The sequence below is a fragment of the Apiotrichum porosum genome (assembly GCF_003942205.1).
Source record: "Apiotrichum porosum strain DSM 27194 chromosome Unknown scaffold_14, whole genome shotgun sequence".
Lineage (NCBI taxonomy): Eukaryota > Fungi > Basidiomycota > Tremellomycetes > Trichosporonales > Trichosporonaceae > Apiotrichum > Apiotrichum porosum.
Window position 1 is genome coordinate 304586 of NW_021167121.1, and position 22914 is coordinate 327499.

A 22914-nucleotide genomic window follows, 5' to 3' on the forward strand; every position below is an offset into this window, starting at 1 on the left:
TGAGTTACCATAACCCCCCTCCACACACACGTAACCACATAAACGCTTCGTACGCTGATCACTATACTTCTCTTCCTCCCACTTCCTCTTCTGTAACCAATGCCCCGCTTCAAACCATCCCAACCATCCACACGACAACCACACCCTGTCGGGAAAACATCCAAAACAATGCCCAAATCACGCATCGCCGCCATCCTCTTGGGGACCTCTCGTCCGCCTGTCGCGCGACACCAACACTACGTCGACGACAAACCCTACTCGCGCTATGTCCCATGTACGGTCCCACTTGGCCAGCCTGATGACGACCGCCGGTCGTGCCTAGGCCTCCCCCTCTCTTTGCCATACGAGGTCGAGTCGCTCGAGGACATGGACGCCCGTCTCGAACACATTGTCACCCGCCTCCTCGAATGCGTCAAGGCGTGCGAGTGGTCGCACGGCTTTCGCACATGGAACTCGGCCCTCAACATGTGAGTGTGACTCTTTGTGTGGATCCGTGTGCCATGTGATAGGAGACCTCTGCTGACAACCAACTCCCACAGCTGGATGAGCATGGGTTACCCCATGAAGAGGGAGATCAAGATCCGCCTCATCTTCCTGTTCTACGAGATCATGTGTGAGCGATGGGATCCTTGGATGCTTCTTTTCTGTCAGACTCTGATGCTGACCCCGTTGCGCAGTCATCCCTGGCATGAGCACCTCGTTCATCGAGGACAGGGCCAACGACCTCATTGCTCTCCTCAGCGACCGTTCCCTCAACATCCACGACCTTCGCATGCCATGGCGCCCCCTGTACGATGCCCTCTACAACGAGCTCTTCCCCCACCCCAACAAACTCGCCCGCCACTCGGTCAACCTGGCACCGGTGTATCTCAACGTTGCCGAGATGGGACAGCGCTTCTTCCACCCTTCCGAGGTGGACGAGATGCTTGACGTCATTCTCCCACAGTTTGACCCCAGCATGGACTCTATCCTTGCCACCCAACTCTTCTTGGTCCATTTCTTGCCCATCTCACACTGCACCAAATGGCTTCCGATGATGTTCCGCCTCTGGTACGGCCTCAACAGTGGTCTCTGGGACGACCAGGCTTCCGACCTCCTCGGCCAGCTTGCCATTGCCCACGTCGACCCTGCTCGTTCAGACCCGTCACTCCTCGCCCGCATCCCGCACGGTCGCATGAACACTCCCGAGGAGCAGGCCAACAACCCCAGCGTTCGCCGTGCCGAGCGCATGCACAAGCACCGCCTCCTCGACGTCGAGGGCAAGGTCATCCACGACGCTGATGGCCTGAACTACTGGGTCGACCCGGCGTTGCTGCCTCCCGAGGAGGAGCACTCGGACCCCAACTGGCGCGGTATCCGCAAGGACGTCGGCATCTTCACCGAGCAAGAGTTTGAGTTTGTCATGTCCAAGTGCCTCCGTTCGCTCAACGTGCCCGTCGGTGGCTCGCTGGCTTCGGCAAACAGCATGTCCATCACTGCCTCGGACGCTCGTACCAGCAAGAAGATTCTGGACGCCAAGAAGCCGATTGACCGTACACAGTCCCTGGCCGAGGTTATCATCTACTCGATGGCAGAGGACTCGCCCATTGCGCCGTTTGGAACCGGACCTCCCACCCGCTCGGCCACTCCTGCACCCGGCCATGCTACCCCTGCCGGCAACAACACCTCCTCTGCCGACCCCATTGCACGCTTGAGGAACGGTGCCACAGACATGACTCGCATGAGCAGCACCGACTCTCTCGCTGCTGCTGGCGAGCGGATTGAGCTGCACCACAAGTACCTCGCTGGCTCCAAGGCGCTCGACCACCTGTCGCGTCTCATCACCAGCTGTGAAACCTTTTTCCACCCTTCCAACTCGGGCCCTTGGTCGACCTTCCTTACCGTCTTCCTCTCCCACCTCACCCACAACTTTGTGCAGCGCTGGAAGCAGGAGGAGGAGCCTACCTGCAAGACCCCACCCGAGTGGCGTCTCACCCCAGAGATCAAGCGCTCGTTTGTCCTCTGTCTTCGCCCCGTCGCCCTCACGGCCATGTTCAACAAGGACATGGACTCTGCTCAGCCGGCCATCTCGACTCTTCGTCGCTTGGCCATTCTCGAGCCCGACCTCATCATGCCTGCTATCATGGAGCGCGCCGTCCCGTCGCTGCAGGGTCTCGAGGAGACCCAGCGTACGGCCTCGGTCACTTTTGCCATTGCCGCTGTTGCTGGGCCCCTCTCTGGCCGCGCCATCTGGCGCTACGGAGGCATGTACATTGCCGACATTCTCACCCTCTTGCTTCCCGGAATCGACCTCAACGACCCCACCAAGACCGGTCTCTCGTGCATGGCTATTTGCAACATGGTCGACCACATCCGCATTGCAGACATTTCAGAGTATGACGAGGCCAAGTGCAAGGCCGTCACTCCCGGATCGCGCGCTGTGCGGACTTCTCCGCGCACCTTTGTCGAGGACGACCCCAACGACCCCATCGGCCAGGAGTTTGAGGACCTTTCGCCCGAGGAGGTTGAACAGCGTATCCGCATGTCGACCCAGGCGTTCCGCGACTGGGTGCCCGAGTTCCTCGGCCGCGTCCTGCTCCTCATCGGTAACCTCCCCGAGGAAGGTGGCAAGACCGGTCGTGCAGGTGGCAAGATTGAAATGTTGACCTTGCAAAGCGTGCTGCACACCTGCGGTGCCATCTTTGCGGCTCTCGATGACCAGCTCTTTGACGCTGCCCTCGAGCAGGTTGTCGAGTACGCCACGACGACCACTCGCTCCAACGCCGTCGACGCTGTTGGCGAACTGGTCAAGAACCTTTCGGCTGCCAACGCGACCAAGACGTTTGAGCGCCTGTTCCCGATCTGTCGCCAGCGTATCCTCTCCGAGCTGCGTGGCGGCGCGTCGTCGGTCCGCACGACCACCACATCGATCCCCCGCCCGTCGGACGCCTCCCTCCACTGGTGGCTGTCGATTCTCTACGGCTTCCTCGTCCCCGGCCGCATCTCGCTCACTGCGCACCGCGCAGAGTACATGGACCTCATCAAGACCATGCTGCGCTGCACATACTCTGAGCGTGGCTGGGCGTGGACCGGCAAGATTGTCGAAAAGACCCTCAGCTGCCTTTCGGCGCTCTACCTCAAGGAAATGCACCTTCTCAACAAGCCCGACCGTGAGAGCGAAGACTTCAAGCTCAACCACACCCTCTGGTGGGGCAAGCTGTACCGCGCGTGCGAAGGCATGCCCGAGTGGCAGCTGCCTGGCAACGAGGAGATTGACATGGCCCTCGAGGTCATTGGCCTTGCCGACGAGGCCGTCACCACCATCGAGGGTCTGCTCGACAACCGCACCAGCGAGCTCGAGTGGATCAACGACTTTTGCCGCGCCATGAACCTTGTCGACGAGGTGATTCTCGGCACCTACTCGCTCATTGCCGAGGCGCCCGGTATCAAAAAGGACGGCATGGAGGCCCCCACTTTCCTCCCTGAAGAGCTGACCGCCTTGAGCCGTCCTTACAAGGCCGGTTTCCTCCTCTCGGACCCCAGCGACCCCCGCTACCAGCGTGTTGTTGCCTTCCGCACTCGTGCGGGTAACATGCTCCACCGTGCAGCGTCCATTATGCGCACTGCTGGTGGTGACTCGGACTCGGACAGTGGTGTCGACAGCGTCAAGCTCCTTGTTGCCACCATGGGCTCGTGGCTCACGTCGTACGGCATGCGCTCGAAAAAGTACCAGAGCGCCTCGTCGGCGTACGACAACCTCCAGGCCAGCAAGCGCATGTACGATGGCCAGCGCAAGCAGCACCGCTCGGTCCTCCTTGGCGCTGCCCAGGTCCACCACAGCAACCGTCTCATGACGGCCAGCTACTATCGCCCCCGCGGTGAGCTGGATGACAAGATCATCAAGAGCATGCTCGAGTTCTGTCTGTCGCCGTTCGTCCGTGTCCGTCGTCGTGCCCAGTCGCAGCTCGACTCGATCACCAAGACGTACCGCGGCGCATGGGTCCTGTGCTTCCCGACCCTGTTCGACTCGCTCCAGTCTGGTACCGACCCCGACCGCATGAAGGGTGCGCTCTACGTGCTCCGCTACAACGCAGTCGGTCTCAGCCGCATGTCGCGTGACTGGCGCGGCCTCGTGCAGCTTGTCGACTGCCTCCTCAACGCCCACCACGAGCAGAAGGCCTCCGTCCAGGCCCTCGTCACCAAGACTATTGACGAGCTCCTCTCCAAGCTCCGCGAGCCGGTCACGTTCCGCCTCAACCTGCGTATTGAGCCTACGGAGCAGGCCGCCGACGAGGTGGCCACCCAGTTGAACAGCTCCAACCAGCCCAACGCCGACCTGATCAAGCGCACCGACGCTGGTGAGGTTGCGCGCCTCCAGTTCCAGGACAGCCAGTACGACGAGCTCGTCGACCATGTGATTGCCAAGTCTCGCGACCCGACGCTCAACTGGCGCTACCTCCAGGCAGCTGCGCGCTTCCTGTACGCCATGACTCGTCGCGACCGCCCCACCGACCCGCGCCTGCTCCAGTTCTTCCTCGGCAACGTCGGCAACGCCCACCCACGTATTCGCGACTATGGTTCGGCCGGTCTCACGCGCATGCTCTTCCAGGCCACTGTGCGGTCATTCTCGGTCGACTCGCCGGAACGTCTGTTCCTCCAAGAACCCTTTGACCCCTTTGCAACTGTCCTCGACCTGACCAAGGAGATGACGCCGGATTTCACCACAAACTATCTCCAGGCGTTCCGCGAGGACCCCAAGCCCAACTCTGTCCTCCAGGACCGTATCGACTCTGGATGGCTGTGCTGGGGCCGCAAGATGGAGGTCTCGCGCTTCTCGGGATGGGACGAGACCGTCTTCGACCTCGAGGCGGCGTGCAAGCCTGCTGTTGGCAGCGTCGACGCCGCCATTGCCGACCCGGCCTGGTGGAAGATGCTGGCCGACTTTTGGTCGCAGGAGGAGACGCGCAACTACCCTTCGGCCAACCACATTGACCTCATCCTCGCCCTGTGCCAGGTCATTGGCCGTCCCGTGTTTGACCAGATCCGTCCCCTCGTCGAGGGCATGGTGGCCGGCATGGAGGAGAAGAAGGTGTACGACCGCCACATTACCCGTGCCGTCTGGGAACTGCTTGCTGGTCTGCTGCGCGGTACGTGGGAGTGGTCGGGCAAGGACCGCCAGGACTTTTGGGACTGGTTTGCTCCTCTGCTCCCCGAGCTGTTCCGCAACATCCGCCAGGACACGGTCAAGTGCTGGGACATTACCGTCGAGTATGTCCTCCATGAGCAGGACCCGCGCCGCTACAAGCCCCTTGTGGACTTTATGCTCAACACGGCGCTCGCCGCCGACTTCCAGGGCGGCTCGGCGTTTGACCTCACGCGCCGCGTGCAGCTGTGCCGTTCGGTCCTACGCTGCCTCCGCTGGCGCTTTGCTGCGTGGTCCCCCGAGTTTGAGCAGCTGTACTTTAAGGCTCTCGACTGCCCGTACGCCGAGGTCCGCGCCTTGATTGGATCGGTCCTCAACGGGCTCGACCAGCTCAAGTGGAACGCATCCTACCCGACTGCCACCACTTTGGTCAATGACATTCTCGCCGACCCAGAGGGCAGCAAGGACATTATGGGCATCCGCTCTGTGCCCTTCCAGAGACAGCTGGACGGGATTATCGCCAACCTCAAGGAACTGCGCAAGACGCGTCCTCACGGCCCCAAGGCCATCCTCTCGCCGCACGACACGACGGCCGTCACGCTCATGCACTGGCTCGCCATCGAGCTCTCGGACGTTCACTCGGTCGGCACGTACCCGTACCTCGTCCCGATCCTGCCCGAGATCTTTGACCTGCGCGAGATGAACGACAACATTGAGATGCAGAGCAACGCCGGCCGCCTCCTTGCGCTCATCACCTCGATCACGCCCGCATTCTCCCTCATCGAGCCGCTCATGTACCAGCTCATTTCGATCCTGCAAAACTCGACGAGCTGGCGCACAAAGATGCACTGCATGCCAGTGCTCAGCCTGACATACTTCCGCAACCTCTCGCTCCTGTCCGAGCCGTGCAAGGCCAAGTGTCTCGACGTCATCTCCAGCTGCCTCAAGGACCAGAACCAAGAGGTGCGCGAAATGGCCTCGGTGACCCTTGGAAGCTTTTTGCGGTGCTCGCAGCGCTCCATGGTCGTCGTCCTCAAGGACCGCTTCTCCCGCGAACTGGAGAACATCAAGCTGCCCCGCCGCGTCCTCAGCCCGGGCAACGTCAACCCGGCGTACCAGTCCAAGCTCGTGGAACTGCACGCCGCCGTCCTGGGCGCCGTGGCCATTGTCGAGGCGTTCCCATACACCGTACCGAAGTTTATCCCGCCCCTCCTGGCCGACACGCTTGCCCCGCGCGTCTCCGAGCCCATGCCCATCAGCGCTACGATCCGGTCGTGCATTGCGTCGTTTAAGCGCACGCACGAAAAGTACCAGGAGAGGATGACAGAGGACCAGCTCGCCTTGATGAACTATGCCCAGGCGGGTAATTCATACTGTAAGTGGAGAAGAGAAGAGTGATGGAGAGAGAGAGAAAGAGAGAGAAAGAAAGAGTGGGAGCTGACTCGTTGTAGATGCATAAACCGCACCGCACGCACACACGCAACGTAACGCAACGCAACTGCACCATCCATTTTGTCCCGGACGAGAATTATGACGCGCACGCAAAAGCAGCCACCCCCTCCCCCAAGCATATGAAAGAGTGTTTTTTTTTGGAAACGATAAAGCAAGAGAAGTATCCAACCCAACCCAACCCAAGCAGTTCAACCCAACTCCACAAGATCCCAAGAGAAAGAGACAGTATATAGCAGTAGCCCAGAAGACAAGACATCATCGTATTGTGATTTAGAAGGCATCATGTGAACCCCCCCGAATGGAAAGTAAAGAAAGTGGAGGCAGTCAGGCACGCACCGAGATTGAGAGGTGACGCGGTTGGTGTCGCCACCACACAAAGGGAACGTGCTGACGCTCGACTCTTGTACTCTTGTCACCCACCCACCACCCACCACATTACTTGTGCCTCGCCGCTATACCCCCACCTTTGTCCACAGCGCGCCCCCGGCCTCGATGAGCCCGACCATGAAGTGGCCCGAACCACACGTACGCGCGTGGTACTGGTACGCGTTCGCTGCAGAGGTGTTCGCCGCGTGTGCCCTGGTATGTTTGTTGCTGCTGTTGGTCTCTGGCCGTCCGTGGGCGCGACGCTGACGGTGTCCAGGCCATCTTCTTGCCCATTACGCTTGAGCGTGCGTGTTGTCGTGTCTTTGCAACTTGGTGTCGTCGCGTCTTCGTGTCCTTACGTCCTTGGGCCCCGTGTCGCGTGTCCCGCGCCCATCGCCCCGCGGTGGAGGTACGATGGCGAACCGGCCCAGCTTCCAATGCCACCTGAAGCTGGTGTTACTGGTGCTGCGGGCGGCCTTCCTTATCGGTGTACCTTTCTGGCAGCTGTTTGGCGATCATCGCGTCTCAGCTGGCATGCCTCTTACACCGCCAACCTTCCCACTTTCCCATCTTCCTCGAGGCCACGAGCCGGGGCCGGTTGTCCAGGTGCTTTGTGCCTGCTCCAGCTGTCATCGCGTTCCAGTGTACCTCCTTCCTCGCGACATCCCCTACCTCACTCCAGACAGCTATCGACTACCGCTTCCACAGCTGGCCCTTTTCCCGACCCTTGCTCTATCACTGACACGCACAGGCATGGCGCGCGAGATCGGCTTTGCTGGACCAGACTACACCCAGCCATGTTCCCTCACGGCGCCGGCGCCCGCCGGTGCCGACGGCGTCGTGGTGGACGTCGACTGCCGCGCGCGCATCCTGGGCCGATGGGTCAGTACCGACTCGTTTAGGTGGGTGCTTTCAGTTGTTCGGTACCCACGCTCTCGTGGCTCACGGCGCGCACGCAGCATGTACGTCAAGTCGACGGCGGTTGCGCTCCAGGCCCTCGGCATCATCTCCATCGGCACCCTCGCCGACAGCGGGTACTGGCGTAAACGCCTCCTGGGGACGTTTGCAGCTACGGGCTCGCTCGCGGCCGCGCTCTTCCTCGCTCTCCCGGGCACCCCGCACGGGTGGCTGCCCGTCGTGGCGGCCCTCATCACCCTCGTCGGCAACGTGTGCTATGCCGCCAGCATTGTCTGCGCGAATGCGTTCCTCCCCGGCCTCGCGCGTGAGGACCCGCAGGTCGTGGCGGCCAGAGACGAGGCGGAGGCCGCCGAGCGCGCACACGACGAGGGCGCGGCGGGAGAGGTGAGGGAGAGCGTGGACGAGGAGGCGCGCGCCCTGCTCCCGGACGCGTCGGGGGATGCAGCGTCCGAACGCGCGACGACGCGGTACGCCGCGCTCCTGTCCACGACCATGTCCCGCCTCTCGTCCACGGGCACGGCCATCGGGTTCTTCTCGGGCTGGGCCATGCTCTTGCTCCTCCTCATCCCCGTGACCCTCGGTGGGGGGAAGACACGCTCGCTCGAGCTTGCACTCGGTCTCTGCGGCCTGTGGTGGGGGGTCTTCTCCATCCCCGCCATCATCGGGTTGCCGGGCGGAAGGAAGGAGGACGCGCCGCACCACTGGCTCCGGCGCGCGTGGGCCCGAGTCGGGGGCATGGTGCGTCCCTCGGAAATGCGCGAGCTGCCCAACCTGTTCACGTACCTCCTCGCATGGGTCTTCCTGTCTGATGGTGAGCTTAAAGAAGATAAGTGAAGCTGACCCCAGGCTTTCACACCACCACGTACACGGCCATCCTGTACGCCTCGGCACACCTGCACATGTCCGCCACAAAGGTCATGGTCATTGGCCTGCTCATGCAGTTTGCCGCCGTCTTCTCGAGCATCTACGCGCCTGTCCTGCAGCGGAAATGGGGCAAGAGCAACCTCGGGCTGCTGGTCCGCATCGTCCTCGCGGCCCAGGTGCTCCCAGTGTACGCCTGCCTCGGTCTCGTCTTCCCCTGGGGCGGACTGCGAACCGAATGGGAAATGTACATTGCGGCCGTGTGGTTTGGCATGGTGAGTCCAGTTCTCCAGCTCCTCGTTTGTGAGACACCAAACTGACGCTCCAGCTCTACGGGCCGTTCAACTCTTACGCACGCGCCGTGTACGGCGAGCTCATCCCGCCGGGCCACGAATCGACCTTCTTCTCCCTGTTCTCCCTCACCGACAAGTCTGCGAGCTTTATGGGCCCCGCCATCGTCGGCCTCATCAAGGACGCCACGGGCAATATCCGCCTGGGCTTCCTGTTCCTCGCGACCATGCTTGCGCTGCCCGTTCCTGTCCTCATGCGCGTGCGGATGCGCAAGGGCGGCGAGGAGGCCGTCGCGTGGAGTGCCAAGCGGCTGGGAGTGGACGAGGACGTGGGCGAGGGCGAGGAAGGCATGGCCGTGGCTGTGCCTCTGGCGGTGGAGTAGGAGGAGCTGCTGTTTGGGGACACTTCTTTTCTTTTGTATTATACATTAACCCATTTCCATTTAATCATGCTCGGTTGTGAATGAGTCGAGCTGCAGTGTTGTTGAACGTTCACAAAGTTCACAAACAGATACAGTACGGTTGTTGTTCCAGGCAACGCGACTTTCAACAACACCTGAAACAATGACGTGTACCATATTTTCACCGCAGATTCAACCGGTATCACAACCTGATGATTTCACTCCTCTTCATGTTTCCGAGCGGCAACTCAACCTCCAACCCGTCATAACACCACCGCCATGGTACGTACCCTCTCGTGCGTGCCCATCGAGACAGCCAGCGACAACAAGGATACACCGGTACGACTTCAGCGGTTGCGGGCAATGTGCGCGCGCCAGCGCATCGGAGCTCATTGTGCCGCGCCCTTGTCTCCGTGTTGAACATTGTCGATCCTCGATGGGCCGACCACGCATGCCGACACCCCTCCAACTGGCCATGGGCGCTGACGTCTCTTAGATCATCCCCGTCCGCTGCTTCTCGTGCGGCAAGGTTGTCGGCAACCTCTGGGAGTCGTATCTCGAGCTCCTCGCCGCGGGTGTGGATGAGGGGTGAGTTCGAGCGAGCGCGAGCAAGGCAAGGCTGGGCAAGGCGGGCGTGTGGCCGATGCTTGGCCTGGCTTTGGGGTCTGCAGTGGTTACGGGCCGTGATGGGCAAGGAGGGCATACAGCGTGTGCATCCGACCTTGGCCTTTGGGGAGTGGTTGTGGACTCGAGGTTGTGGGCTTTGGACAGGTTACAAACCGCCGGGTGTGTCTCAACCTGTCCCGCCATAACAGCGAGCTCGACAGGTTCCTCATCACACCTGCACCCTGCACAGCAGCTTTGGCCTTGATAGCCGTTAAAAGCTGCGGAGCAGTCCAGACCTCAGACCTGCCACCACCCAGCGCTCGACAGGGTCGCCATGCGGAAACGCTGACCCATCTACCAGTGACGCGCTCGACAAGCTCCAGCTCAAGCGCTACTGCTGCCGCCGTATGGTCCTCACCCACGTCGACCTCATTGAGAAGCTCCTTCTCTACAACCGTGAGTACACCCCTCCAGGCCACTCCAGCGTGACATGGAATGGGTACTACAAGCGGCACCTTGCTGACCCATCGCCCAGCCCTGGACCGCGACCGCAGGTAGATGTGTGTCGTTGTGTTTCGGTAAACTGTATTTATGCTATGAGGATCCCACGAGAACACGGAACCCCGGCGGCGCTGGGATGGGATGGTGTGGATGACTGTTGGGAGGGAAGATGTCGGGCTGGAGGATGCGTCGAGACGGTCGCGCCGGTGGAGGCACACTGACTGACGCGACTGACAAGCGGCCCAGCCCTGCATCCATGTGGCTCTCCTCGTTCAGCAAGCAAGCAGACAAGTAGGCAAGCAGACACGCCCTGCCGCCTAACTGCGACAGCCAACATGACAGGTGGGACTAGGAACACGCCGGTTCTCCGACGATAAGCGGACCCCGGCCCTTGGCGCGCCAAGGTCGACCCGTCCAGTACCGCTGGTACGTTTGGTGAAGACAGCCAAGACACGACACGAGACGACTCTCGGGCCAAGAAGGCGCTCCACAGAAACTCTTGCTGGAGCCAAGACGGCGGTGGTGTCTGCTGGCCTGGGCGACGCCACAGGCGGGCCGCTCCAGCAGGTGGGAAGTGGCCAGTTAGTGCTTTTTGAACGAGCCAAGGTGTCGATGCGGCCGGGTGAAGCAGACTGCGGACTGGTGACATACGTGACGGGCTCCAACATGGCGCGTCTAGTGTGCCACCGCAGCCTTCACCGTCACTACGCATTCCCGCAGATATCACCTTGCCCACGGACGACTCGGTATGTCCGAGGACCGTGGTCTGCAGATTCGTGAGCAAGGCCAAGCCAAATACGACATACCCTACATCCTGCGGAGCCGCGCCACCGGCAGTCTTGGCGAGCAACCTCGGCCTTTGGGGTCACACTGGACTGCTGGTCTCTTGGCAAGTGGAGCGCTGGGATGTGTTGCTGCATGGGAACCATTAACGGGACTCGGGGTGACTCAAGCAGAGTGGTGCTAATTCTGCGTGGAGAGTAGTTGTGGGTGTCACCGTCAGTGTTCTACGGCATGCACAAGACGTTGTTTTGGCCAGACTACGATTGAAGAAGCGCGTCCAGTACTCGCGGTCAATGGAGAGATATGTCGTCGCTGCCACCCTCAGCGCTTATGACAAGGCTGATGGGTGGTGCTTCCATACACGTTCAAGGATCACACTAAAGACATGAGCTACAAGGGCTTGCAGCACCGCACGGTCCCTGGTGAGTTTTTCCATCCCTGGATGAGGTCTTTTCCATCAGAATTCCTCCTCGATATAGGTATGCTCGGCCGACTGTCTTTCATTACTGCCTTGACAACTGTTTAGCGATGACTTTTGATAGCCTCTCTCGGTTGCATGTACACGGCAGGGACCCTCTCTATGTTCAGTTGTGTTGAGCCCTCCCGGATAGCCACCATAGGGCTGTAAATGTGTTGGAGTGCCACAGTCTGTTGGCGGAGTGAGACAATCTACGCAGCGTCACCGCCTGCTGTGATCCGTGAACATCGGGGGCACGTATTCAACGAGACACAGACATGTATCACCAGACCACGTATGCACATCTTGGGGCTTCCCATCAGACAACTGCAACGGCCAACAACAGTCGGCCGTGCAGCATATGCCAGGAGCAGCTTGTATACCCGATCTCTTGGCCTCCCATTTCCGGCCTTGCCACACAACCCCCCTCCTAAACCGAACTACCGAACTGCGGCTCTGCGCGTGCAACAGCAGTTCTAGACTGCGGACGTGCGTACACCCCGTGAAGGAGAAACGAATGTACAGTCCGCCAAGGCCGGTCATTGTCAATTGAGGAGCAGGCAGCGCAGGAGACGAGAGCAAGAGACTGGGGATCTCGACGGTCCGGCAGACAGGGGTCGTGAGCGCCGCCATAGAACCCAGCCAGGCACACGGCAACAGTCCTCGTTCCAGCGCAAGCCTTGGCGCCTGCCAAGAAAAGATGGCAGCAAGCTCCACTGGGGGTCACCCAACCATCTGCACGCGCGAATATTGCAGCTGGTCACTCGTTATGTTGTGCTGCTGCATGCACGACACATGCATGCGCTTTTTGACGTGACCCGTGAGCAGTTGTGGACGCGAAATCGGGGTCAGACTTGCCCAAACGGCATGCGGCGAGGTGAATGTCTTGGCCCAAACATCGAGTTGAGCCAAGCCCCGAGATCGGTACGCAACGGTGGCCGGAGTTGCCCACAACGTGTGCATCTGCCCCCAAGATAACCTGTTCTTGGCATCCGGCTCTCTCCACAAGCACCCCCTTTGTATATAACAAGGCCTGCGAAGCATCGTGTCCCCTTTCACTCTTGCACAACTGTCCATCATCCGCCCATTTTGACTTTATCAACAATGTCCTCGTCTTCGCCACGCATACACCCTGCTCCGGCATACAACGGTGCTGCCCCCCGCCACCACCCGTATGCCCACCCCCAGCACGCCGCCCACAGCCGTCAGCGTCGCTCCTCCCCTCCCCCTCCCCTTCCCGCCCGTGCCGCTCCTCCTTCCCCCGCTCGCAGCCGCGGCGAAGACTCGCCGCCTACGCAGGCCAAGTTTGACAACGGAGACAACTACTGGGACGATGTGGTGAGCATTTTTGTTTGTTGTGTACGCGCCGATCAGTGGTTCGCCACCGGCCACCGTGCACAATTAATGGGTGGACGAACACGCCCATGCATTCCAAAGTACAACAGTCTGACACTACGCCAGCCTCCGCCACCCGCATCGCTCAAGAGCATCCTCGACTCGTTCCGCCGCTCTGGCGAGGGTGACCGTGACCTGTTGCTCAGTATTCTCGGTGCCAAGAAATCCGAGGAGGAGGTACGTGATCGGCCGCCACTCTAAGCGCACCTGAGCCCTGCCACCCATTTCTCCGGCCGTTTCTCACGGCCGCTGGCTGGGTGGCACTTGGCGAAAGCAAGCTTGTGGCACCGCAACGCTTAGTATGCAACAACCATGTGCTGACTGCCACTAGCGTCTGACGGCTATCATCCAGACCCGTCTCACCATCCTCCAGGCCCGTCTCAACGTCGCTGCCATGCAGGCCCAGAACCCCTTCCCCGAGCAGCAGCAGTCACCCGCACCTCCTCCCGGCCCCAAGCGCACGCCGTCCCTCACCGACTCGCAGGCGTCCGTCGACTCGCCCCCACCGCACCACCATAACTTTCCGCGTTGGGCCTATGACAGTAGCGACCGCGAGCCACGTGAGCCGCGTGAGCGGGACGTTAGGGAACGCGAGCGCGCTCGCGACCCCCGTGATCACCGTGACCTCCGCGAGCCCAGCCGCGACGAACGGATCCACCTCGCCCCGCTCGCCCCGCCCGTAGGCTACCCTTCTGAGCGTGAACGCGAACGCGAACGCGAGCGTGACCCCCGTGAGGCCCACCGCCTGGCTCCCCTCCGCGAGGAGCACGCGGTCCGTAAGCGCTCCCACTCGTCCACGTCCGACTCGAGTCGTCCGGCCCCCGGGTTGGATATGCTGCTGGAGGGTGTTCGTGAGGCCGAGCGCAAGGAGCGCGTTTAGGCGTGTGTTCCTTTCTGTGGGTCATGTTTGCATCGTTGTAAAGATAGTTTTCTGTATTGTATGTAAAGTACCAATTAAAGGAATATCGCTCAAGTCGTTGCGAGTGTACACTGAGCTTGATGGTTTTGCGATGGTTTGTAGGACACACGTCGGCAGCCTCGACCGTGTATGGGGTGGCAAGGCGCCCCACTGCCTCTGTAGGATTATTTACATTTGATTTAGGACCACGCATCACAACTTGTAGAACCACTTTGCGTGAGGATGAAGGGCGCCATTGTCCTTACCGATCGCCACCCTCGCTATTCTCCAACAGCCCATTCAATACCGCGGAGGCATGTCCCAGTCAGACACTTGGCACGGCCAAGAACCACGACCACGTTCTGATAGGGATGCACTTGGGCCACGCTCCAGGGCTCTTAGCCACCTTGGCCGGACATGAACGCTCTTGGTCCAGTTGCCTTTCAATTTCTAGCCAAGAAACATGAAAAGCTACACGTCTGTGCGGTATCATAACTCGCCCATCTGGCAACCTGGTAAGGGTACATGCCAAGCTGAGACTTTACGTGGGGAAAAGGCGATACGTGACGTACCTCTGACCGCCAAGACGAGTTAGATTGGCTGGGCAGAGTGGGGACGATGGGGAAGTGGGACGCCAAGCCATGGACTGAGGAACACGTCGTTTGGGTATAGCCAGTCCCCCGTTTCCCGTCGGCCAAGACCTTTTGGCGCCACCTCCGCCAACACGCGCTTTGCAACTCGCGCCAAGACCTACCAGATCGCCTGATAAGGGAAGGGGTGAGGCTGTCACAGCTGGCATTTAAGGTGGATTCAAGATTGCTTGCACGGGGTGGTCGTGCCATGTGGCAGTTAAAGAGTGGCGGCTTTTTGTGCATCCTTTCATTTTGCCCCGTCGATCTTAGATCTCCGCGTATCGGTGCCGAAGAAGGCGCCCCGACGGCCTCACCACAGTGGGCGCACAATGCCACTGCTGCCCCTCACCACACCTCCCTGCTATCGCATCGCAGACCGATGCTTCAAGGTATGCATCGAGATACATGCAGTTGTTGCTTTCATCGCTACCATCGAGCACGGTGTTGCCAACTGCGGCGTCGTCCCTGTCTCGACAAAGGAAACGAGCGCATCCAGTGACCCAGAGGATGTTGCGGTCACTGATAGTCACGAGGCAATATACCACCTCGTCCACGCAGTCATCATGACGGTGTCCCCTGTGGCGACGACTCTGACAGCGGTTCTCCTCGTTGCTGCGCTAGATGCCGTGTCACAAGTGTGGAGCTTACACCAGCATTCATCTAGTTTTGCTCCAACGCAGTGGCGGCGGTTTTTGTCGGAGGCCGATCAACGGTACGTACATAGAGGAACGGCGTCGTGAAGCCATTTGGAACATATCCTAAAATAATGCAAACAGACAACTAGCGTAACCTGCAATGAGCTGATCCAGCAAAGATCACATAGACATTTTACGCTCTCACCTCTGGCCTCTGTCCCGCCTCTGGCCTCTGAAGTGTACACATCGATCAGCGCGGCATTCGCCCTCTCTCAAACATACCTTTCCGAATAGGTAGCCTGTAAAGGCCCGTTTCTGTAGCTCTGTATGCGAAGTGGCTACTAACCGCACGAATAAGAAAGCAGCCCGTCATAACGTGATTCACACGCCAACGACATCCCCCCCTCTACGTCCACTCAGCGGTCGCGATTGTGGCAACACAGCTAAAACCAGCACGGCTGCGTCTACCACGGCTCTCCGTCATTCGAGATTACCGCCCCATTTGTGCCGTTGACAGCAACCGTCTGTGCTATTGTCTACACCAGTCGGCAACAAAAACTCTCCGCATCGGGTCTATATTGGCCGGGCATTCCGCCGAAAGATGTCGAGTTTGATTCTCATTGACCAGCGTGAGCCATCCGGGCCCCACTTCTCCCCCACCCACGTCCTCGATCCCCGGATTGGTTTTACCGCACACATGTACTGTAGAGTGATGTGATACACACCCGACGGGTGCACACTGCACCAGTCACAGTATACAGGCACGACCGTACGGGTGAGAGTGGCGGACAGATTGGCGAACTTGGCGAAACAATTATAGTTCGCCATGGGTGCTTGCCGCGCCGCAGCAGCCAATGACTGAGCGTGGCGACGGCGACGGCGACGGAGTTTGAAGCACTGCTGCGGCAACTGACGGATGACTGCGCTATTGACCGCCGGTAACATGTCAGACCCGGGGGCACCACGCTGCCTGCCGTGTCGGAGAAGACAATCCCCCACGCCACCGGACCTCCGTGGTGCGGGCGTAAGTGGCATTCGGATGGTCACCGATGTGTCTCCGACTTCATCAAAGCACCGTAACCCAGGCCACTGCTCAGTGTGGGAAATGAGCCGGTACCTCGTCCATGTCGCTGTCCCCCGCCAAAGGAAGCAGGCCGAGCAAAGCCTACGCCCCGAGCAGCTGTGTTCAACGTGCCTGCGCTCGTCGGTTTCCCCACACGAGATATCATGCCGCCGGCATACCCGGCAACAGCCTTAGCTTGAGCAACACAGGGAAGGTCGAGGGAGCTCACGAAGGTCGACAAAGATTGGACAATAGAGGCAGTACGTATAAAAAGCGGACGTGGGGTCAGCGGGGTCCCACCCCCAACCACACAAACCTTTTGCCATTCGACAAACATGTCAGCCGGTAACGACCTCAAGAACGATATCGACGAGAAGGAAAACTTGGACATCGACCTCAAGAATGTCGAGGATGTCGACCAGGAGGGCGAGGCACAGAAGGTCATCGCTGCCGAACACGACTTTACGTGAGTTTTTTTTGCCAGTGTTTTCGTCCTTTTTTTTTTGGAACATTTCTGACCGCCGTCAGTCCCGAGGAGTACAAGAAGCTTCTGCGCAAGATCGACTTGTTTCTCATGCCTCTCTTGATGATTGCGTACGGTCTGCAATACATTGACAAGACGTCGTTATCGAGCGGTGCGATCTTCGGCCTCAAGGAGGAGACGCATCTCAAAGGAAACGAGTACGCGAACCTCACACTGTTCTTCTGTAGGTTCAACGGAGAGCCACCCGTCTTCCGGAACACTGACATTTCAGACATGGCATACTTTTTCGCTCAGATTCCCATGAGCTGGATCCTTCAGAAGCTGCCCTTCGGACGCACCCTCAGCATCTGTGTTATCATCTGGGGCGGCTGCGTCATGTGCCTCGCGGCGTGTGGCAATTACTCGCAGCTTGTGGCGGTTCGTTTCCTGATCGGATGGTTTGAGAGTGTGGTCACTCCTGCGTTTGCCATTCTCACCACGTCATGGTATCTGCGTAACGAGCAGACCCTTCGCCAGGGCATCTACTACTCGATGAGTAAGTCAAGAGCTGTCGATGAAAGGGCCACTCAATGTCATTGCGTGTGCAGTCCCACCACATTCTCCTGCAATGGCACCTGACACATGCAGACCACTTTGTCAACATCGTCATGAGTGTCGGAATCTACAAGATTGCCGATTACACCCAGAAACATGGCACTATGTCCGGTTGGCGCGTCATCAACCTCTTCCTCGGCGGCACCACCGTGGCCATTGGGCTTCTCATGGTCATCTTCATCGGCAACCCGGGCGAGGTGTGGTGGCTGTCCAAGCGGGAGAAGCTCATGGCCCACGCCCGTATCGTCTCAAACTCGACTGGTGGTTCTGAGCAGCACCCGTGGAAGTGGGAGCAGGTTCGCGAGTGCCTTCGTGACCGCCAGTTCTGGCACGCCATGGCCATGAACTTTTTCAGCCTGATTCCCAACGGCGCCCTCACCACTTTCCAGTTCATCATCTTCCAGAGCTTTGGGTTCACCTCGCTCCAGACGATTCTCTATTCTCTGCCCATGTTCGGTATCAACTTTGTCCTCATTGTCTCGGCATCGGTCTGTATTCGCTACTACCCGCACACCCGCTTCCCAATTGCCATCTTCACCCAAATCGTCGGTGTGGCAATCTGGCTCTTTGTCGGTGTCGCTCCGGATGGAACCTCCCGCTGGGCGCGCTGGGGTACCTTCCTGTTCTGCCACACGTTTGTCGTGTCCATCTTCATCCTCTGGCCCCTCATGTCCGTCAACGTCGCTGGCCGTACCAAAAAGTCGTTCCTGTCGGCCATGTCGCTCATGTCCTACTGTGTGGGCAACACTGTTGGCTCGCAGATCTTCCTCCGTGAGTTATTTGACATCGTCGGTACATAGCTGACCCATCTCCAGCAAGGGACGCCCCTGGATACCGCCACGGCCTCGTCACCTGCGCCATTGTCCTCGCCATCAGTGTGGTCAACACTTCCCTTTGGTGGCGGTACTATGTCAGCACCAACCGTAAGCGTGAGGAAGCGTTTATCGCCTCGGGGATCAGCCATGACGAGCGCGAGCTCCAGCTCCGTCTTGCTGGCGAGAATGACCTGACTGATATCGAAAACCCGCACTTCCGGTACTCTTGCTGAGGGATGGGATGATAGTCGGAAGTCGTGCAGGCCCAATGTACAAGTAGGCGATGAAGTTGTCCCGACACTTGGACTGTCTGCTGGACTAGGCTACTCACTGACGGGGAATGTGGCTTACGCACTGGGAATGAGGTGAACGACCAATCCTCACTGGATGACACAATGGAAAACTGTTATCTGTCCGGACGCCGTGGCGGGCAGAATGCACACGATATCCATGAGCGCGGCCTACGCAAGCTCAAAGGGTGGTGGCGGTACCGCGCAGGCACCGGCTGGCTTCACCTGGCGACTTTCCAAACGCTCGCCATGTTGAGCGACAGTAGTGATAGATTGCCGACTGCTAATGTTGGACTGGACATTTCGGTCGCGCGACCGTACTGTCGGGTTTCCACCGTATCTCACTCGTTCGACTCTGTTCGCAGGGGCCAATCAAGTGTGGGGAGCGCGGTATTGCTGTCCACGCTCACGGTGCACCACAACCTTTGATGCACGCGTGTGCACAATATCGAGGGGGACGGAACCGGGTAAACGGGCCAGATTCCGGGTGAACAATGCCGCAACCAAAAGGCTTACCACAGGGGTTGTTGGAGATTGTATATCCTCGCCGACTCTGTTGGACGTGGATGCCATTACGCTCGACAGGGTCTCACATCGGTGTTGAGCGACATTCCACGCACATCCGTTCCACGCACATCCGTGGTGGGCACAGGTTCAGTAAATGATTCGGCTCCAGAGTGAGGCGAGCGATTAAGCGATTAAGTCATTCACGGGCTGTTGATCACTTGCTTTTGATGTCAACGAGTGCAAGTTGACAAGGACCTGGTAATCGTCCATGACGTTGGCCCACCATCGTGCTGCAGACATCGAATTTCAGAGTCCAATCGGGAAGTCGTTACAATCTGGTCCGACTGACCGGACATGAGAAACCCAGAAAAAAGTCGGCCCGAGGCATGGACATGCCAGACCCGCTAGGCCTCCTCGCCGACGTAAAGGGATGTCTGTGCTGGCTACCCTGAAGAAGGAAACACGAATAGAGTGAGCTATCGTGCATCTCGTCCACTGACGAATGCATAGCAGCCATGTCCCAACCCCAGTTTATGCATGTACGTTTGTTGCCGAGCTCTACAACCAGACTGACACTGCGGATGTTCCAGCAACCAGCTGCCCACAACCTCTTTGAATCTGGACATGTGATTGCCACATCTGCTGCATGGCTGCGAGTGTAATCACCTCGCTAGGAGAATTAAACCGGGAGCCGGAGTGCAGCCTGATTGAGGCGCGTTTACCCATTCGTCCACCCATGCCACCACTCTCTGACTCCCTTCATCAACCCTTGCCCACCGTCCTATGCAACACACGCGCAGCAATGGGCTGGGGACACGGCCAATCACCTCGGTAATGGGCCACAGAACACCGGGGCCCGGCGGGGAAGCGTGGGGACGGGGGGATGGTACAAGAGCAGAGGTCCAACTAAACACTTCAAGGGAGTGAACAACCTGGCGGCGCCTTCCACCTGTCGTTCGCCCGCGGCCTGTTCGTATCTTCTCCTCTCACCAGTCTTGCCGCGCGTTTCGTGAGTTCGATAGTGGGCGACAAGCCACACGAGGCGTCCCACAGCAACTCGGGTAAGTCCTTTGAGGCGAGAATGCGAGGGGACTGCGGCGACTGGAACGGCCAGGGGTTGACAGATGGACAGCGCAAGGCCGGTTGGTTATCAATATCAAGCGCCGAGGGAAAAGAAAGATGAAAGGCACCCGACCTACCCACCCCATCAGCTCCACTGAACCCAACTGCTTGCGACGCAGCAGAGCCCACACGACCAAGCGGCGACACCGAGCGACCGATTGCCACGGCTCAGGAGTACTTCTGATATCTATCTACTCTTGAAATTGCGTTTTATCCATCACACTCTTCGCAACACCCCACACACCAACTTTCTTTCCTCCGAAACATCGGCAACTTGGTGGCGAATCCTACACCCAAGAACAGCACCTAAACATGGATCACGAAAAGGCCATTGTTGCCAACAGCAAGGGCGACCATGTCGCCCGCGTCTCCGAAGTCGACAAGGTTGACCTCCACAAGCTGGACGTCGACGAGGAGGGCCATGAGATCGTCCACCTCAAGCGCCGTTTCTCGTTGATGTCCTGTCTCGGCATCGCTTTTGCTATTCTCAACAGTTGGACTGGTGAGTGATGGGCTATGTGTTGGTATAGTGCTAACGGCCAGCCATGTGAGTTGTTGCGATCAACAAGCGATGTCTTGCAAAGGTACCTGTATCGCACATGCTGACACTACCGCAGGGCCTCGTCGCTCCAGGTCGTCCTCCCCAGTGGTGGATCCATCAGTATGGTCTACGGTATCATGGTCTCATCTGTCGGCGCGTTCCTCATGGTCATCTCTCTGTGAGCCATCTTTGCAGTTGTTCACTCTGCTCTCTGCTGACCAACAGTTCCGAAATCTGCGCCGCCTACCCCCTCACTGGTGGCCAATATGACTGGGCAGTGAGTGTCTTGCTGCATCAAGTGTCTGGGCAGAGTTGCAAGATTGGTTGGAAATCTGGCGCACACAGTCCAACCATGTCGCGACCCCATCTTTAAAACGCCACACCATTCCTATGCTGACATTACTCCAGTACGTTCTTGCTCCTGAGGGCTTGGCTGCTCCTCTCTCCTTCTTTGCTGGCTGGATGAGTTCTGCTGGTTGGATCGCCCTCATTGCGTGCAACTCGTCGATCTGCGCCAACCTCGTCATTGGCATGGTCTCGCTTGCGCACCCCGACTTCTCCGCCGCCAACTGGCAGACATTCCTGCTCTACATTGCCTGGACTGCCGTCGCCTTCTGCCTGAACATGTTTGCCGTCAAGATCCTGCCCGCTCTCGAGAAGGCTGCGTTCTACTGGTCGATTGCCGGTTTCTTCGTCGTGATCGTTGCCTGCCTCGCCTGCTCCCACGGCAACTACATGCCCGCCAAGAGCGTCTTTGCCCAGTGGACCAACGAGACGGGCTGGCCCGATGGAATGGCGTTCATCCTCGGTCTCCTGCAGTCCGTCTTCGGTCTCACTGCCTTCGATGCCGCTACCCACATGATCGAGGAGATTCCTGCGCCAGGCAAGAACGCGCCAAAGGTCATGATCACTGCGGTTCTTCTTGGTTCGTCGACGTCGTGGATCTTTACCGTTGTCCTCCTCTTCTGCCTCAAGGACCTCGACACTGTCATCTCGGCCGCCACCGGCCCCCTCCTCCAGATCTACTACCAGGCCACTAACAACGTTGCCGGCGTGAGTACTAGCTGTGCATTACTCTGTCGTCTTGCTAACCTCTCAGGCCACCTGCCTAGTCTTCATCAACCTCGTGGCCATGTTCGCCGCCTGCCAGGGTGTCATGACCGTTGCCTCGCGTATCGTCTTCGTGTTCGCTCGTGACCGCGGTCTTGGTCCCCTCAGCAAGTGGCTGGGCGTCGTTCACCCCGTGCTCCTCGTCCCTTCATGGGCCATCATTTTCTCCACTGTCTGGGTCGTGATCTTCGGTCTCATTTGTGAGTTGACAGCTGTCTGGATCTAGCTGACAAATAACAGACCTTGGTTCGTCGGTCGCTCTCAACGCCATTATCTCAGGCTCAGTTGTGATGCTCCAGATCTCGTACGGCATCCCCAGTAAGTGGTCCGACCATTCCTCTTCATCGAACCCAACAGCTCACACACCCAGTTGCCCTGTCGTTCTTCCGCGGCCACAAGGTCCTTGACAACAACCCGGACGTCCAGCTCACTTGGTCTCTTGGCAAGCTGCGTCGTGAGTTGAAAGCCTCCGATAGAAGAGCCACATCAACTGACATCCCACAGCGTTCGTCACTGGCTCGGCCCTGATCTTCATCATTGTCACTTCGGTGTGCTTCCTCTTCCCTCCTGCCCTTCCTGTGTCCGGCTCGAGCATGAACTATGTCTCGGTCGTGGTGGCCATCGTCTTCATCATGTGCGCCGCGACGTGGTTCACCGACGGCCGCAAGAACTATCACGGCCCAAGCGAGCTGCGTGAGCGTCTTGCCCTCGCTCGCAGTGTTTAAGGAGAGGGTGGCGTAGGTTAGGGGTATAGAACGAACGGTTACATTACGAGTTGTGAGGAGGATATCTGCGGATTATTGTCTGGTATTGCTAGTTGTCGCACGCGGATGAAGTGTGTAATGTGCATCGCAGTTGTCTGGAGCTTCGTGCAGCACTTTTGTGAATTTGTGATGGCGTCTCATGGGTATCCTCGCGGCCCATCCTGATATCGTGTGGGTTGTTGCCACGGGTCGTTACGGCCAACGCCTCCGGATATGCCGATCGGGAAAGACGCCGACAGATGACGTCGACGCGAGAGCAACGGCGCCCCCACTTGTCCCCCACCCTCAACATCGACAACAGCTGTCT

General features: G+C 58.9%; 7 protein-coding genes across 7 annotated transcripts; all 7 read left to right on the plus strand.

Annotated features, from left to right (window-relative positions):
- Window positions 1–168: 168 nt before the first annotated feature.
- EHS24_002888 (uncharacterized protein) lies at window positions 169–6581 on the plus strand (the record flags this gene model as incomplete). Its single annotated transcript, XM_028618608.1, has 5 exons — window positions 169–467; window positions 540–613; window positions 678–6085; window positions 6137–6497; window positions 6574–6581. The coding sequence occupies 5 exons, from the start codon at window positions 169–171 to the stop codon at window positions 6579–6581; spliced, it is 6150 nt and encodes a 2049-aa protein (XP_028472975.1).
- A 497-nt stretch (window positions 6582–7078) lies between these two features.
- On the plus strand, window positions 7079–8692 carry ATG22_1 (Autophagy- protein 22; the record flags this gene model as incomplete). Its single annotated transcript, XM_028618609.1, has 4 exons — window positions 7079–7156; window positions 7218–7245; window positions 7692–7842; window positions 7900–8692. The coding sequence occupies 4 exons, from the start codon at window positions 7079–7081 to the stop codon at window positions 8690–8692; spliced, it is 1050 nt and encodes a 349-aa protein (XP_028472976.1).
- A 65-nt stretch (window positions 8693–8757) lies between these two features.
- On the plus strand, window positions 8758–9392 carry ATG22_2 (Autophagy- protein 22; the record flags this gene model as incomplete). The annotated part of the gene is made up of 2 exons (XM_028618610.1): window positions 8758–8994; window positions 9048–9392. 2 exons carry the CDS (start codon window positions 8758–8760, stop codon window positions 9390–9392), a joined length of 582 nt encoding a protein of 193 aa, XP_028472977.1.
- A 297-nt stretch (window positions 9393–9689) lies between these two features.
- RPB10 (DNA-directed RNA polymerase II subunit L) lies at window positions 9690–10574 on the plus strand (the record flags this gene model as incomplete). Its single annotated transcript, XM_028618611.1, has 4 exons — window positions 9690–9749; window positions 9907–9998; window positions 10378–10472; window positions 10552–10574. 4 exons carry the CDS (start codon window positions 9690–9692, stop codon window positions 10572–10574), a joined length of 270 nt encoding a protein of 89 aa, XP_028472978.1.
- Window positions 10575–12861: 2287 nt separating this feature from the next.
- Window positions 12862–14032, plus strand: EHS24_002892 (uncharacterized protein; the record flags this gene model as incomplete). The annotated part of the gene is made up of 3 exons (XM_028618612.1): window positions 12862–13095; window positions 13219–13329; window positions 13484–14032. 3 exons carry the CDS (start codon window positions 12862–12864, stop codon window positions 14030–14032), a joined length of 894 nt encoding a protein of 297 aa, XP_028472979.1.
- Window positions 14033–16715: 2683 nt separating this feature from the next.
- On the plus strand, window positions 16716–18506 carry EHS24_002893 (uncharacterized protein; the record flags this gene model as incomplete). The annotated part of the gene is made up of 5 exons (XM_028618613.1): window positions 16716–16846; window positions 16909–17087; window positions 17136–17399; window positions 17492–18229; window positions 18274–18506. The coding sequence occupies 5 exons, from the start codon at window positions 16716–16718 to the stop codon at window positions 18504–18506; spliced, it is 1545 nt and encodes a 514-aa protein (XP_028472980.1).
- A 1998-nt stretch (window positions 18507–20504) lies between these two features.
- EHS24_002894 (uncharacterized protein) lies at window positions 20505–22568 on the plus strand (the record flags this gene model as incomplete). Its single annotated transcript, XM_028618614.1, has 9 exons — window positions 20505–20694; window positions 20736–20739; window positions 20810–20911; window positions 20959–21010; window positions 21142–21786; window positions 21833–22043; window positions 22084–22161; window positions 22214–22297; window positions 22348–22568. The coding sequence occupies 9 exons, from the start codon at window positions 20505–20507 to the stop codon at window positions 22566–22568; spliced, it is 1587 nt and encodes a 528-aa protein (XP_028472981.1).
- Window positions 22569–22914: the final 346 nt, after the last annotated feature.